Source organism: Magnolia sinica, chromosome 12, assembly GCF_029962835.1.
Source record: "Magnolia sinica isolate HGM2019 chromosome 12, MsV1, whole genome shotgun sequence".
Taxonomy (NCBI): domain Eukaryota; kingdom Viridiplantae; phylum Streptophyta; class Magnoliopsida; order Magnoliales; family Magnoliaceae; genus Magnolia; species Magnolia sinica.
In genome coordinates, this window is record NC_080584.1 from 9,354,839 (window position 1) to 9,366,999 (window position 12,161).

The following is a 12,161-nucleotide window of genomic DNA, read 5'->3' on the forward strand; positions in this document are numbered from 1 at the left end:
CCTTGGTGATCCTAGAGCATCAATTCTATGCATTTAGCATCTTTTTCAGTCCAACCTCATAAATACACCCTGCATCACAAACACGATTAAAATGAACCGTTAAACAGTGTCATGTTCGTAAATCCAGGTAGTAATTGGGGTCTAATAAGCAATATTTGACCCTCAACACATCACTGCCTCAATCTGGGACTATCCAAGGTCGAAATTGAATCGGATTCTAAGCGGGTGGTAGATTTGTTGAACGGGGATTCTAATCCAGCTTGGATCTGAAAAATTGGCTGTCTAGAATTGACAAGCTGAAGGGGAAGGGCCAGTTCAGATTTGGTCATGTCGTGAGGGAAGGAAATGCTCCAGCAGACGGGATGGCCCGTCAGGGGAGCGATCTCCAGGGGTAGTTCTCTCATTCATCATCCCTCGCTCCTACCCTACCATATCTGGGGTCTTCTCTTCCTCGACAAAGTTGGCCTGGGCGCAATCAGACAAGCCTCTAAGGGAAGGCCCAGATAGCTTCTGCCTTCTTTTTTCCGAGGAATTGGTTTCTGCTGCAGGGAAGTGCTCTGTCTAATCTGCTAGTGCTCGCCTACTTCGTCGGTGTTTGGCCTGGCTGCTTCGTTGTGGGATGCTCTGTTGGTCTGGCTGGGAGTTTGCTCTGTTGGTCTGGCTGGGAGTTTGGCCTGGCTGCTTCGTTGTGGGATGCTCTGTTGGTCTGGCTGGGAGTTTGCTCTGTTGGTCTGGCTGGGAGTTTGCTCTGTTATGGTTCAGCAGGGTGTGTCTTTTTCTACGGCAGAGGCTTTCTAGGGTGGAGGTTTGGCAGCATGTTGCAGGCTCTCTGAGGTGCTGTCCAGTCTCAGCTTCTGCTGTCTGTCATGGGGTTTCGTGGGTGGCGGTTTGTTTCCATTTTTCCACTGCTGCGGTTGGTGTTTGTTTCTGCGGTCCTGACTGGGTTTGTCTTCGTCGATTGCCGTATGGCTGCTGGTGGGTTCCTGCTGTTTCAGTTTTTAGTAGAGGTGAGTTGCAGCCTTTTGTGGCTAGGGTCGTTTTGCACGTGGTGGGGTGCTGTTTGGCTATTCTGGGTGTGGTGCTTGGTCTGGGCGTCGTCAGATGTTCTATTGGTCTAATTGTTAGTTGTGGTTCTTATGGCCAGAGAGTGTTTCGCAGCCGTGCCAGCCCCAGTTCTTTCTCGCTGTAGGATCTGTTCTGTTAAAAAAAAAAAAAAAGGTGGATTGCATTCTTCTCATCAACCATTGGATGTGGGGGAGTCATGCGGTTGGCTTGGAGTGTTTGCTTGATTTTTGATGTGTAGATTTCAGCTTGCTAGTATCTAGAGCTGAAGAGGCTTGTCTGGTGATACAAAAGAGGCTTCAGCTATAGCCTTTTCTAGCGGGGTCGGGTGATTGGCTGGCTATTCTGATTCCATTGTTGTGGATGGCTGATGCTAGTAGTGTTCTGGCTGGGTTGTTGTTTGCTTGGGTGTGCGCTGCCAGGCTGGTGGTTGATGGTAGTTGGTTGAGTCTGATGGTTGATGTGCGATGCAGTTTTTCTGTGGCTAGCGGCTTGATGATACGTGGCTGTCAGCTGTGTAGCAGGGTTTGGGAAGTTGTGGGTGCCTACTCTCGGCGTAATTCAGTTGTTCTACCGTCTTGATGCCTGAAGCAGTTCTTCGGACCAAAGTCAGTTTCGTCGCTATGTCAGCTTCTCTTCTTTCTAGCAGGAGAAGCTGATCTGTAGCATTGTCTCCTCAGGGGTGGTTATAGCCCCCTGTTTCTCTTCTTTTTTCTTTTTTTTCTTTTCTTTTTTTCTTTTTTAAATTTTATTTTTTCTGCATCTATATGATAGGTGAGACCCAGTGTTCTTGTAGAGCACACCTGAAAGTCCGGTTTGTACAAAAATAAGAATGAAATGAAATTATTATTTTTTAAAAAAATCTCCCAATTTTCTCTCTTTACTCTTGTTGTTACTTGATTTTTCATGCACGAGATCACCTCTTTCCATTTACAAGGAAGGATGGGGAGTTTAGATGACATAAAAAATTGTTCAGTTCTATCATTCTCTCATCATTTAAATTTTCATTTAAAGCTGAATTTATAATATAACTTCAAACCAAAGAAGAAAAAAATTATTATCAAAAAGAGACTAAACCTTTTGAGACCCACCCACTAGTGATTGCCCAACAGTGGGCCCAGTGGCTTATGTCCAACAATTTATAATGGCGTTGAGAAGATAGGGGTCTAACCACGGACCATCTCCACACATGGGCTCGAAGGGGTCACACATACTGACCATCTTGAGTCCCAGCACTAGGAACACAAATTCCAATGCAATCACCTACTATTGCAACAATGGTTTAGGGTGTGCAAACTAAACAAAAATGACGGTTTTGATTGGCAAGTTGTTGGGTGCCACACTGTTGGGTCCAGAGTGGCGATCCAGACGTACAAGTGTGACAGCTCATTCGATCATGATCAGGCGATTATAACAACTCATTGCAATTGTAATAGACAACATACTTAATTAAATTAATTAAAAGTTAAATAACAAAATTAATTATATATTTGAATTAAGAAATAAAGGATATCTTACAAGGAAGTTAGATTTCTAAGATTTCCAAGTTCCTTTGGGATGCTTCCGGACAACAAATTGGTATTAAGATTCCTGCAAAAAAAAAAAAAAAAGAAGAAGAAGAAGATCAATATGAATGTACGTTAACGACATAGATCACAAGATTCCAACAAGCAAGGAATTAGAAACATGTTTGTTTGGTTAGGTGTATTAACTTGGGCACATACTTCATCGGACCCACGTAGAGAGATGCTTCGACAATTGGAACCGTTTATATTTTTGGTGCCACTGATCATGGGGGAAAGACCCGATAATTGCACTAAAAAGAGAATCCTGGCCATTTTGTGGTGTAGAACATCCACAATTGAAAGTTGTCAATCCAATCATCTATATGTATCTGTACACATCGAAATATAAGAATTATCCATTTAGTGTAACTTACAGGACTATGGCATATCCACTACGTACAGTGGTAACAAGAGGGGCAGTTTCGATTATCCATTAACCTTGAGAAAAAGTCATGTAGGCAGTGTTTGTAGTTTTTTCAAATAATGCATTAACTCACGAAATAGATTCCATGGTATTTCCATAAACATGGAAACCTGGGTGGTCTTAGCTTACTGGAAAATGATAGACGTTTTTCCTTAATTTTATACTACGTGAGTTTGTAGACACCCTCTTGTTAATGAGGGAAACTATTCAGAAAGACTTTAGTTGAACTTAAGAATCGACCTCTGATCCACTACAAACCTGAAAGGAATGAATAGAGAAGATTCTCAGGACCTCTCAGAGCCTGCCAACCGTCCAGATGGGCCAAATGACATTTCCACCATTGATGTGGCACCACTAGGATTTGCTAGGACGACCCAGTGTCAACTGGGGTGGCAAAAAGACCTCAAAATGTGAAAAAAGTACAAGCGGAAATCAAATTCCTGTTGGTGAAAAAGTCCACCTATCAGTGTATGAACAACTCTTATCACCCAAAGGATTTCAAAATACCTAAAATTATGACACGTCAACACTAGTAGCAATTTGAATTCCACCGGTCACCTCTATAAAATTTCAGCTCCTCTCCCTCATTTGCAACACTTGGCCTTGCTGGAAAAGGCTTGGGCAGGCTTAAAAGAGAGTTGTGAGAGTTGAGGGGTGTTTTAAGAGCTTGAAGAGATTTTGTCTTAGCAATCTCCTCCACGCCACAAGGTCACCAGTTTTAAGAAAGTTCATCAATTGACAAAGTAGAGTTAGATCAAGGGTGCCTGGTTGGCTCTTTTGTTGTAATAGATGTCTTAAATCGAGTCTTTTACTGGGCCTGTCAATGCTAACAACAAAAAGTTGTGAGAGTTGAGGGGTGTTTTAAGAGCTTGAAGAGATTTTGTCTTAGCAATCTCCTCCACGCCACAAGGTCAACAGTTTTAAGAAAGTTCATCGATTGACAAAGTAGAGTTAGATCAAGGGTGCCCGGTTGGCTCTTTTGTTGTAATAGATATCTTAAATTGAGTCTGTTACTGGGCCTATCAATGCTAACAACAATCTGTTCGATGTCTCCTTCGATGGCATTGAACAACTCTCGATCCAATCGATATTTTTCGGATTTTCTTCAGTTGGTCGCCGGACTAACTTGGCACCTTTTTGATGTCATTGATAAATGTTCGATGCCATCGAGAATTTTTGAAAAATCATATTTTGTATCTGGATAATTGAGGTGTTATTTCGATGTCATCAACATGGTTTCGATGCTATCAAAGGATTAATTTCAATGCCATTGACAGATTTTGCACAGATTTTTCGTAGAGCTGCGAATTTGCGCGATTTGTTTCTGATTTTGTTTGGGATTCTTTCCAAGGCTATATATATGAGTGTAAATAGGATTAAGAGATATTTTAAGGGTTTCTAAATCATCCTAGCATTTCAAAGGGTTTAGCAGGGGTGAGATTCGAGGTTGTTCGAATCGGGTAAGCTCTTTCTCTTTGTAATTTTTTACTTTCATACTATTCATCTGTCGTTCTGTGTCGTGATTTTTTTCCCAAAAGGGTTTTTCCACATTAAATCGTTGTGTTCTCTTTGTGTTTCCTTGGTGTTATTGGATTGCTATCCTAGATTCATCTCCGTGTGCTTCAGTTGTCCCCCCAACAAGTGGTATCAGAACTAACGTTGGAGCGCAGGCTTGAATCTAAAGGATTAGTATCAATGGGAAATACTAAGTATGATACTAAGAAGTACTCGGGAAAAAATAATTTTGAGTTATTGAAGATTAAGATGATTGCCCTATTAACTAAGCAAGGAGAAGATGGGGCTCTTGAGGAGTGACAACCGTTTATCAGTAACGATGATTGGAAAACTCCTGATAAGAAGGCCAAATCCTCTATCCAATTATGTCTAATGAATGAGCTTTTCTACAATGTTATGAGAGAGAAAACCGCAGTAGATATGTGGGCGAAGTTAGAGGACATTTATGATAAAAAGTCCTTTGAAAATTGCTTACACTTAAAGTTTAATTGTTTAACTTTAGAATGGCTGAGGGTGAAGATGTGGAAGCCCACATCAGTAATTTTAATAAGTTGATTTGCAAGTTGCTAAACATGGAGAAAGTAGTTAAAGACGAAGATCAGGCATGTATTTTGCTAAATTCTCTTCCAACATCATATGAGTCTTTTAGGGACTCCTTATGCACCAGTAATATGTTCCTGAGTTTAGACATTGTTATCTCATCCCTTCAAGGAAAAACTATGAAAAAGGAAAAAAAATAATAGAATAGGGGCCTCTTTTGATACATTGTTTACGAGGGGCCGGAATACTGAGCAAGATATAGGATCTTCTCGGTCGAGATCCAAATCCAATGGCAAGGACAAGGGCAAGTTAAAGTGCTGTAACTATGGGATAACTAGACATAAAAAAGGATTGTATAAATCTTAAGTCGAAAAAAAAAAAAAAAAACTCAGAGGCTTCTTCCAGGGAAGCCAACATTACCATGTCTGATGAACAGACAAGCACATGTGATGTGTTATCAATGTCTATGATCAGACACTTGTACGATGATCATAGAGACAAGTGGATCCTTGACACAGAGGCGTCATATCACATGACTCCTCATTTAGTCATCGACCTTCTTCCCCAGCCCCTCTCCTTCGTCGCTTCAGGCTAAGCATCTTTTGGCAGAGGAAAGGAGGCAACTAGTCACTTCTGGTGAAGCAGTGAGTTCATGAGCAAGTGAATGAACGAGCCAACAAGCAACGAGTGAAGTGCATAACATAACGAGAGACGAGCCATGTTGCTAAAAGGAGTGACCATGTTTTCTTCCCTTCTGCTGACACTATTGCCCAAGAAGTTCTGCCCCACTAAAATGAAGAGTGACGAGTCAATCAATACCATTCACGTCAAAGTCTATCATGGGTACCAGTCACTATCGTAGAGCAGCCCGAAGTCAGCTACTTGAATGAGAAATTCTTGTCCAAAAAATGTATAACCCAAGGAGAAAATGAGAAGAGAAAAGGGAAGCGCACAAAATAAAGGCATAAGAAAGAAGCAAAAAATAAAACCTGGGGATGAGTACCACCATCTCTTGCCAAAAACTCTTAAACGGGTCCAAAGCATTGGGTCTAACCACTTCAAAGTCACATGTTACTATGAAGATGCCAATCGGAATGAAGGAATTCCATAATAAAACGCAGTTATAAAAAAAAAATTTTAAAAATGTGTCCTAATTAAAAAGATAGGTTGAAAACTTAAAAATGGCAATTCAAATATAAAAAGCAGATACAGTGGATTTGGTGGAAACTAAAAAGACATCACGAATTTTTATTTTTATTTAAAAAAAAAAAAAAAAACAATAGATAGACGCTAAACCTGTGAAAACCAAAAAGGGCACATTATTATCATTAAATTCTTAAAGTTTATTGCCCAAGACTCTACACTTGGCGTAGTCCAAGGAAAGTAAATTCAACTTGGGCATGGATTGGATACTGACAAGGTCAGTATCCAAATGGCTACTGAAGTGACGTCACCAAGCTCTGTGGACCCCACCATGATGCTTGTATCCATGCCGTCCAACCATTTTTAGAGATAGTTTTATGGCATTACAAAGAGAATGAGATAGATCTAAAGTTCAAGTAGACCCCACCATAGGAAATAGTGGGGACAGTGACATCCACCGTTCAAAACTTCTTAGGGGCCACAGTAGTTTCCGATGAAGCTGATTTGATTTTTTTTCACATCATCTATCTCTATGTTAATAGGATGGATCTCAAAAATACATCACTGTGGGCCCTATAAATGTTTCATCGGTGGGTGTGACCGGCTCCCATGGTTTTCTGTGGTGGGTCCACTTGAAATTTAGATCTATCTAATTCTCTTTGTAATGGCAAAAAACGATCTCTAAAAAATGGTTGGACGGTATGGATACAATACATGCATCATGGTGGGGTCCACGGAGCTTGGTGACGTCACTTCAGTAGTGATTTGGCTACGGACCTTATCAGTATCCAATCCTCGCCCATTCAACTAGGAGCGGACTAATTCCAAATCACGCCTTGATTTCCACGTTGAATGAGTTTTTATTTATTTATTTTTAATTTGGTTTAATCGTCACATATTGCTAAATAGTCTTCCAAATCCCAAATATAACATGACCATCATCATCTCTGCCAACAACTACAACATCATCATGGTCGTCACAACATCACCTCGTTTCTTATATGTCAGAAGCTTTTGGATAACTTACAGGTCCTGCAAGGCCCTTAAGTTGCCGATAGATGAGGGCAAGGGACCTGTTAAATAATTTCCAAACAAACTTTTAGCTTAGATTTTTTCTTCTTCTAAGATTAGATTGCTAGCTATGAAGATTTCTTTCTAGATTTCTCTGAATTATTTTTTCTTTATTTAGCTACCCGTAGGATGAATCTAGACAGGGATAGTTTAGTAATTTCACACAATAAGAAAGCCTATAAATAGGCAGCAGTGTAATACGATTTTTAATTCATTCCAATACAGCAGCAGTTCTCTCTTCTTCTTCTTCCAAAAGTTTCTTTTTGGTTTCATGGTGGCTGCAGCCACACGTCAGCAGGAAGCTGGGTTTTAGACCCAACAAAGTGGTATCAGAGCCACTGATCCTTGGGCCTCATCAGCAAGAAGCAGGTCCCCTGCACTCCTTGTTTTGGATCTGACAATACCCAACAACAAGTAGCAGCATTTTCAGCAGCAATAACAGGCAAAATGAGCAACAACCTTCATCTGCAACCAATTTTTAAAATTGTTCAGATTGTTATGTGAAAACAACATCTGATTTTTGAGCATTTGCAAGAACGTCACCTGCACCAGCTACTTCTCCTCCTTGTTTTGTTTTTGAAAAACCCAACAAACTTGCTTTGGTTTTGAAAAACCCAACAAGCAAAAAAAAAAAATATACATTCCTTTAAAAAATAGAAAAAATGGCTAGCACAATCCAGCCGCAGGTTCCTAAGTTGTCAAAGGACAACTATGAAAAATGGTGCATCCAAATGAAGGCATTGTTCGGGTCGCAAGAATTATGGGAAATCATCACGGATGGGTATGAAGAACCCACTATGGAAGAAGAAGCCGTCTTCACCAATGAAGAAAAGATCACTCTAAAAAATCAGAGGAAGAGAGACAATAAAGCTTTGTTTCTCCTCTATCAAGGGTTGGATGAATCCACCTTCGAAAAGATTGCCGAAGCAATATCAAGCAAGCAAGCATGGGATACCCTTGGCACCATCTTCAAGGGTGTAGATCGAGTGAAGCGGGTTCGCCTTCAAACATTAAGAGCCGAGTTCGAAGCAACTCACATGAAGGAAGGTGAGAATGTTACTGATTATTTTTCGCGTTTGCTTGTAACTGTCAATAATTTGAAAAGAAATGGTGAAAAGATTGAAGATGTCCGAGTTATTGAAAAGATACTTTGATCCCTCACAACCAAGTTTGAGCATGTGGTTGTGGCGATCGAAGAATCAAAAGATATAGAGAAACTCTCCATTGAGGAGTTGATGGGATCGTTGCAAGTTCATGAGCAACGAATGCAGAAGAATGCCAGTTCCATGCCGATGGAACAAGCTTTGGAGTCAAGATTGACTCTTAATGATAGCAATGGTGGACGTGGAAGTTCACAACGTGGTGGACGGTTTGCTAACAATCGCGCAAGAGGCAGAGGGCGCGGATACCAACAAAGTCATGCCCAAAACCAACAGAAAAATACCAATTTCCATGGAAGAGGAAATGGTAGAGGTAGATCTATGCGTGGACGGGGAAGTACAAAGAACATCCAATGCTATAATTGCAACAAGCTTGGCCACTATGCATCTGATTGTTGGAGCAAGCCGATGAATCAAGACGAGCGATCCAACTATGCCGAAGCATCAGGACATGAACAAGAAAGCTCCACACTTCTCCTTGCACAAGAGAAAGGTAGTGATCAGCAGGACGTATGGTATCTCGACACGGGTGCAAGTAATCACATGTGCGGCGACAAGAAACTCTTTGTGGAACTCACAGAAGGAGTTCATGGCGATGTAACGTTTGGAGACTCATCAAAAACACCTGTGAAAGGTAAAGGTAAAATCCAAATCTTTCAGAAGAATGGTGTTCCAAACTATATCTCCAATGTGTACTATGTGCCTAACATGAAGAGTAACATACTGAGTCTCGGACAACTCCTCGAAAAAGGGTATGTCATACACATGGAGAACTCTTCTCTTTCCATTAGAGATTCGCATGGACGTTTGATTGTAAAAGTCCAGATGGCAAAGAACCGTATGTTTCCTCTCCATATAAACACAATGCTTGAGAAGTGTTTTTATGGAAAAGCAAAGAATGATTCCTGGATGTGGCATCTTCGCTTTGGCCATCTAAATTTCAGTGGCCTAAAAGTTCTGTCCTCATCAAGCATGGTGCATGGTTTGCCTACTATTGAAGCTTCAGAACATGTGTGTGAGGCGTGCACACTTGGGAAACAACAAAGAAACTCCTTTCCGAGTGGAGTATCCCGAAGAGCAAGAGAACCGTTGCAGTTGGTTCACACTGACATCTGTGGACCATTAGAGCCAATCTCTCTTGGAGGTAATAAATACTTTATTACCTTCATTGACGATTTCAGTAGAAAATTGTGGGTGTATGTAATTAAAGAGAAGTCTGCTGCTTTTACTATTTTTAAAAATTTTAAGGCCCTTATGGAAAATGAAAGGGGTCTTAAAATCAAAACTCTCCGATCCGACAGAGGTGGGAGTACACCTCAAATGTTTTTCGAGAATATTGCGGGAACATGGCATTAAGCAACAACACCATTGCAGCGTACACGCCACAACAAAATGGAATTGCGGACAGAAAAACCACACCATCCTCGATATGACGAGGACCATGCTTAAGGAGAAAAGTCTGCAAATAATTTCTGGGTAGAGGCGGTTGCATGTACCGCCTATCTGCTCAATAGGTGTCCACCAAGAGTGTCAGATTCCGGACACCGCAAGAAGCATGGAGTGGATACAAGCCGGCGTGGCGCACCTTAAGATCTTTGGGTGTGTCGCCTACGCTCAAGTTCCAAGCGAGAAGAAAAAAGCTTAATGATCGTGGTGAGAAGTGTATCTTCATCGGCTACAGTGAAGAGTCAAAGGCATACAAGCTCTACAACCCACTAACCAATAAGCTGGTGGTGAGTAGAGATGTGGTATTTTGTGAGGAAGAAGCATGGAAATGGAACGAGGGAAACTCAGCCAAAGAAAAGCAAATCGAGGTTGAAGAATATGAAGAAGAGAGACATGAGAAGCAAGAGCAGACACCCACATCACCCCCTTCGGATCACAGAAGTCCAGGAGTACGCTCCATCTCTCCTGGAAGTACTTCATCAAATCAGAATTCATCCAGCACATCTTCATCCGATTCTCCTTCACCCTTGGCTCCCATTAAAATGAAAAGCCTCAACGACATCTATGCAGAAACTGAGGAAGTGAATTTACTCTGCCTGTATGCGGACCACGAGCCTCTCACATTCGAGGAGGCTGTGAATGAAGAATGTTGGAGAAAGGCGATGGAAGAAGAGATTCATGCCATCGAGAAGAATCGAACATGGGAGTTGACCTCACTCCCCAAAAGCCAGAAGACCATTGGTCTCAAATGGGTGTACAAAATCAAGCGGAACGCCGATGGTAAGATCGAACGATATAAGGCAAGGCTCGTAGCAAAAGGCTACAAACAGAAATATGGGGTAGACTATGAAGAAGTTTTCGCCCCAGTTGCTCGCCTTGACACTGTAAGAATGATTATCTCCCTTGCAGCTCATCACAGTTGGATGATCTACCAACTGGATGTGAAATCTGCATTCTTAAATGGGGTACTCGAAGAAGAAGTATACGTTGACCAGCCTGAAGGCTTTGTCATGCAAGGGGAGGAACACAAGGTGTATCGGCTAAAGAAAGCCCTATATGGGTTGAAGCAAGCTCCCCGTGCTTGGAATGCACGGATTGACAGTTATCTTCAAGAGAATGGCTTCGTCAAATGTCCGTATGAGCATGCAGTCTACACAAAGAAGAATGCCCGTGGTGATATCCTTATCGCTTGTTTATATGTTGATGATCTGCTGTTCACTGGGAACAGCCAGGCGATGTTTGAAGAGTTCAAGCAGGCTATGTTCAAAGAGTTCGAGATGACTGATGGTGGATTGATGTCTTTCTTCTTGGGCATTGAAGTGAAGCAACAAGTCGACGGCATATATATATCCCAGAAGAAGTACACAAAGGAACTTCTTGAGAAGTTTCAGATGGTCAATTGTAAAGCCGTAAATACACCTGTAACAACAGGCCTGAAGCTCACAAGAGATGGAGAAGGAAGAAACGTCGACTCAACCCTATTTAAGAGCCTAATCGGAAGCTTAAGGTACCTCACAATCACTAGGCCAGATATAGTCTACAGTGTTGGGATTCTAAGCCGGTATATGGAAGCCCCAAAAGAGTCACACTGGCTAGCTGCAAAACGAGTACTGAGGTATATCAAAGGGACTATTGAATTCGGTCTCTTTTATCCATACGATGATGAAGCGATGTTGTATGGATACTCTGATAGTGATTGGGGTGGTGACCAAGATGAAAGAAAAAGTACCACAGGCTATGCTTTCTATCTTGGGTCGACAGCATTTACATGGAATTCAAAGAAGCAGAGTGTGGTCGCCCTGTCCACATGTGAAGCTGAGTACGTAGCAGCTTCATCCACTGTATGTGAGGCGATCTGGCTAAGGAATCTGCTAAAGGAGCTGAAGCATCTACAGGAGGAATCCACTGTTATATATGTGGACAACAAGTCGGCAATCGAACTTGCCAAAAATCCAGTTCAGCATGGAAGGAGCAAGCACATCGACACAAGATATCACTTTCTTAGAGATCAAGTAAAGCGAAAATTGGTAAAACTGGAATACTGTCACACCACTGAGCAAGTGGCAGATATCTTCACCAAAGCATTGCCAACTGACACATTCAGGAGACTTAGATCAATGCTTGGAATGAAGCCGGTTTTGGTTTGAAGGGGAGTGTTAGATACGGGGAGATTTGCAAATCCAAAAACCGTGTGCAGCAAGCTGTTAGCTTAGATTTTTTCTTCTTCTAAGATTA

At 41.6% G+C, this 12,161-nt stretch overlaps 1 protein-coding gene across 1 annotated transcript in view; it reads right to left on the bottom strand.

Annotated features, from left to right (window-relative positions):
• LOC131219916 (probable LRR receptor-like serine/threonine-protein kinase At1g56140) overlaps nucleotides 1-7,744 on the bottom strand; it is a 57,575-nt gene extending 49,831 nt beyond the window's left edge. Inside the window, exons 1-3 of the mRNA XM_058214902.1 lie at nucleotides 7,725-7,744; nucleotides 7,277-7,345; nucleotides 2,581-2,652 (exon numbers count right to left, since the gene is read on the bottom strand). Coding sequence (XP_058070885.1) covers nucleotides 2,581-2,652; nucleotides 7,277-7,345; nucleotides 7,725-7,744 — 161 coding nt within the window. The remainder of the gene's footprint in view (nucleotides 1-2,580; nucleotides 2,653-7,276; nucleotides 7,346-7,724) is intronic.
• Nucleotides 7,745-12,161: the final 4,417 nt, after the last annotated feature.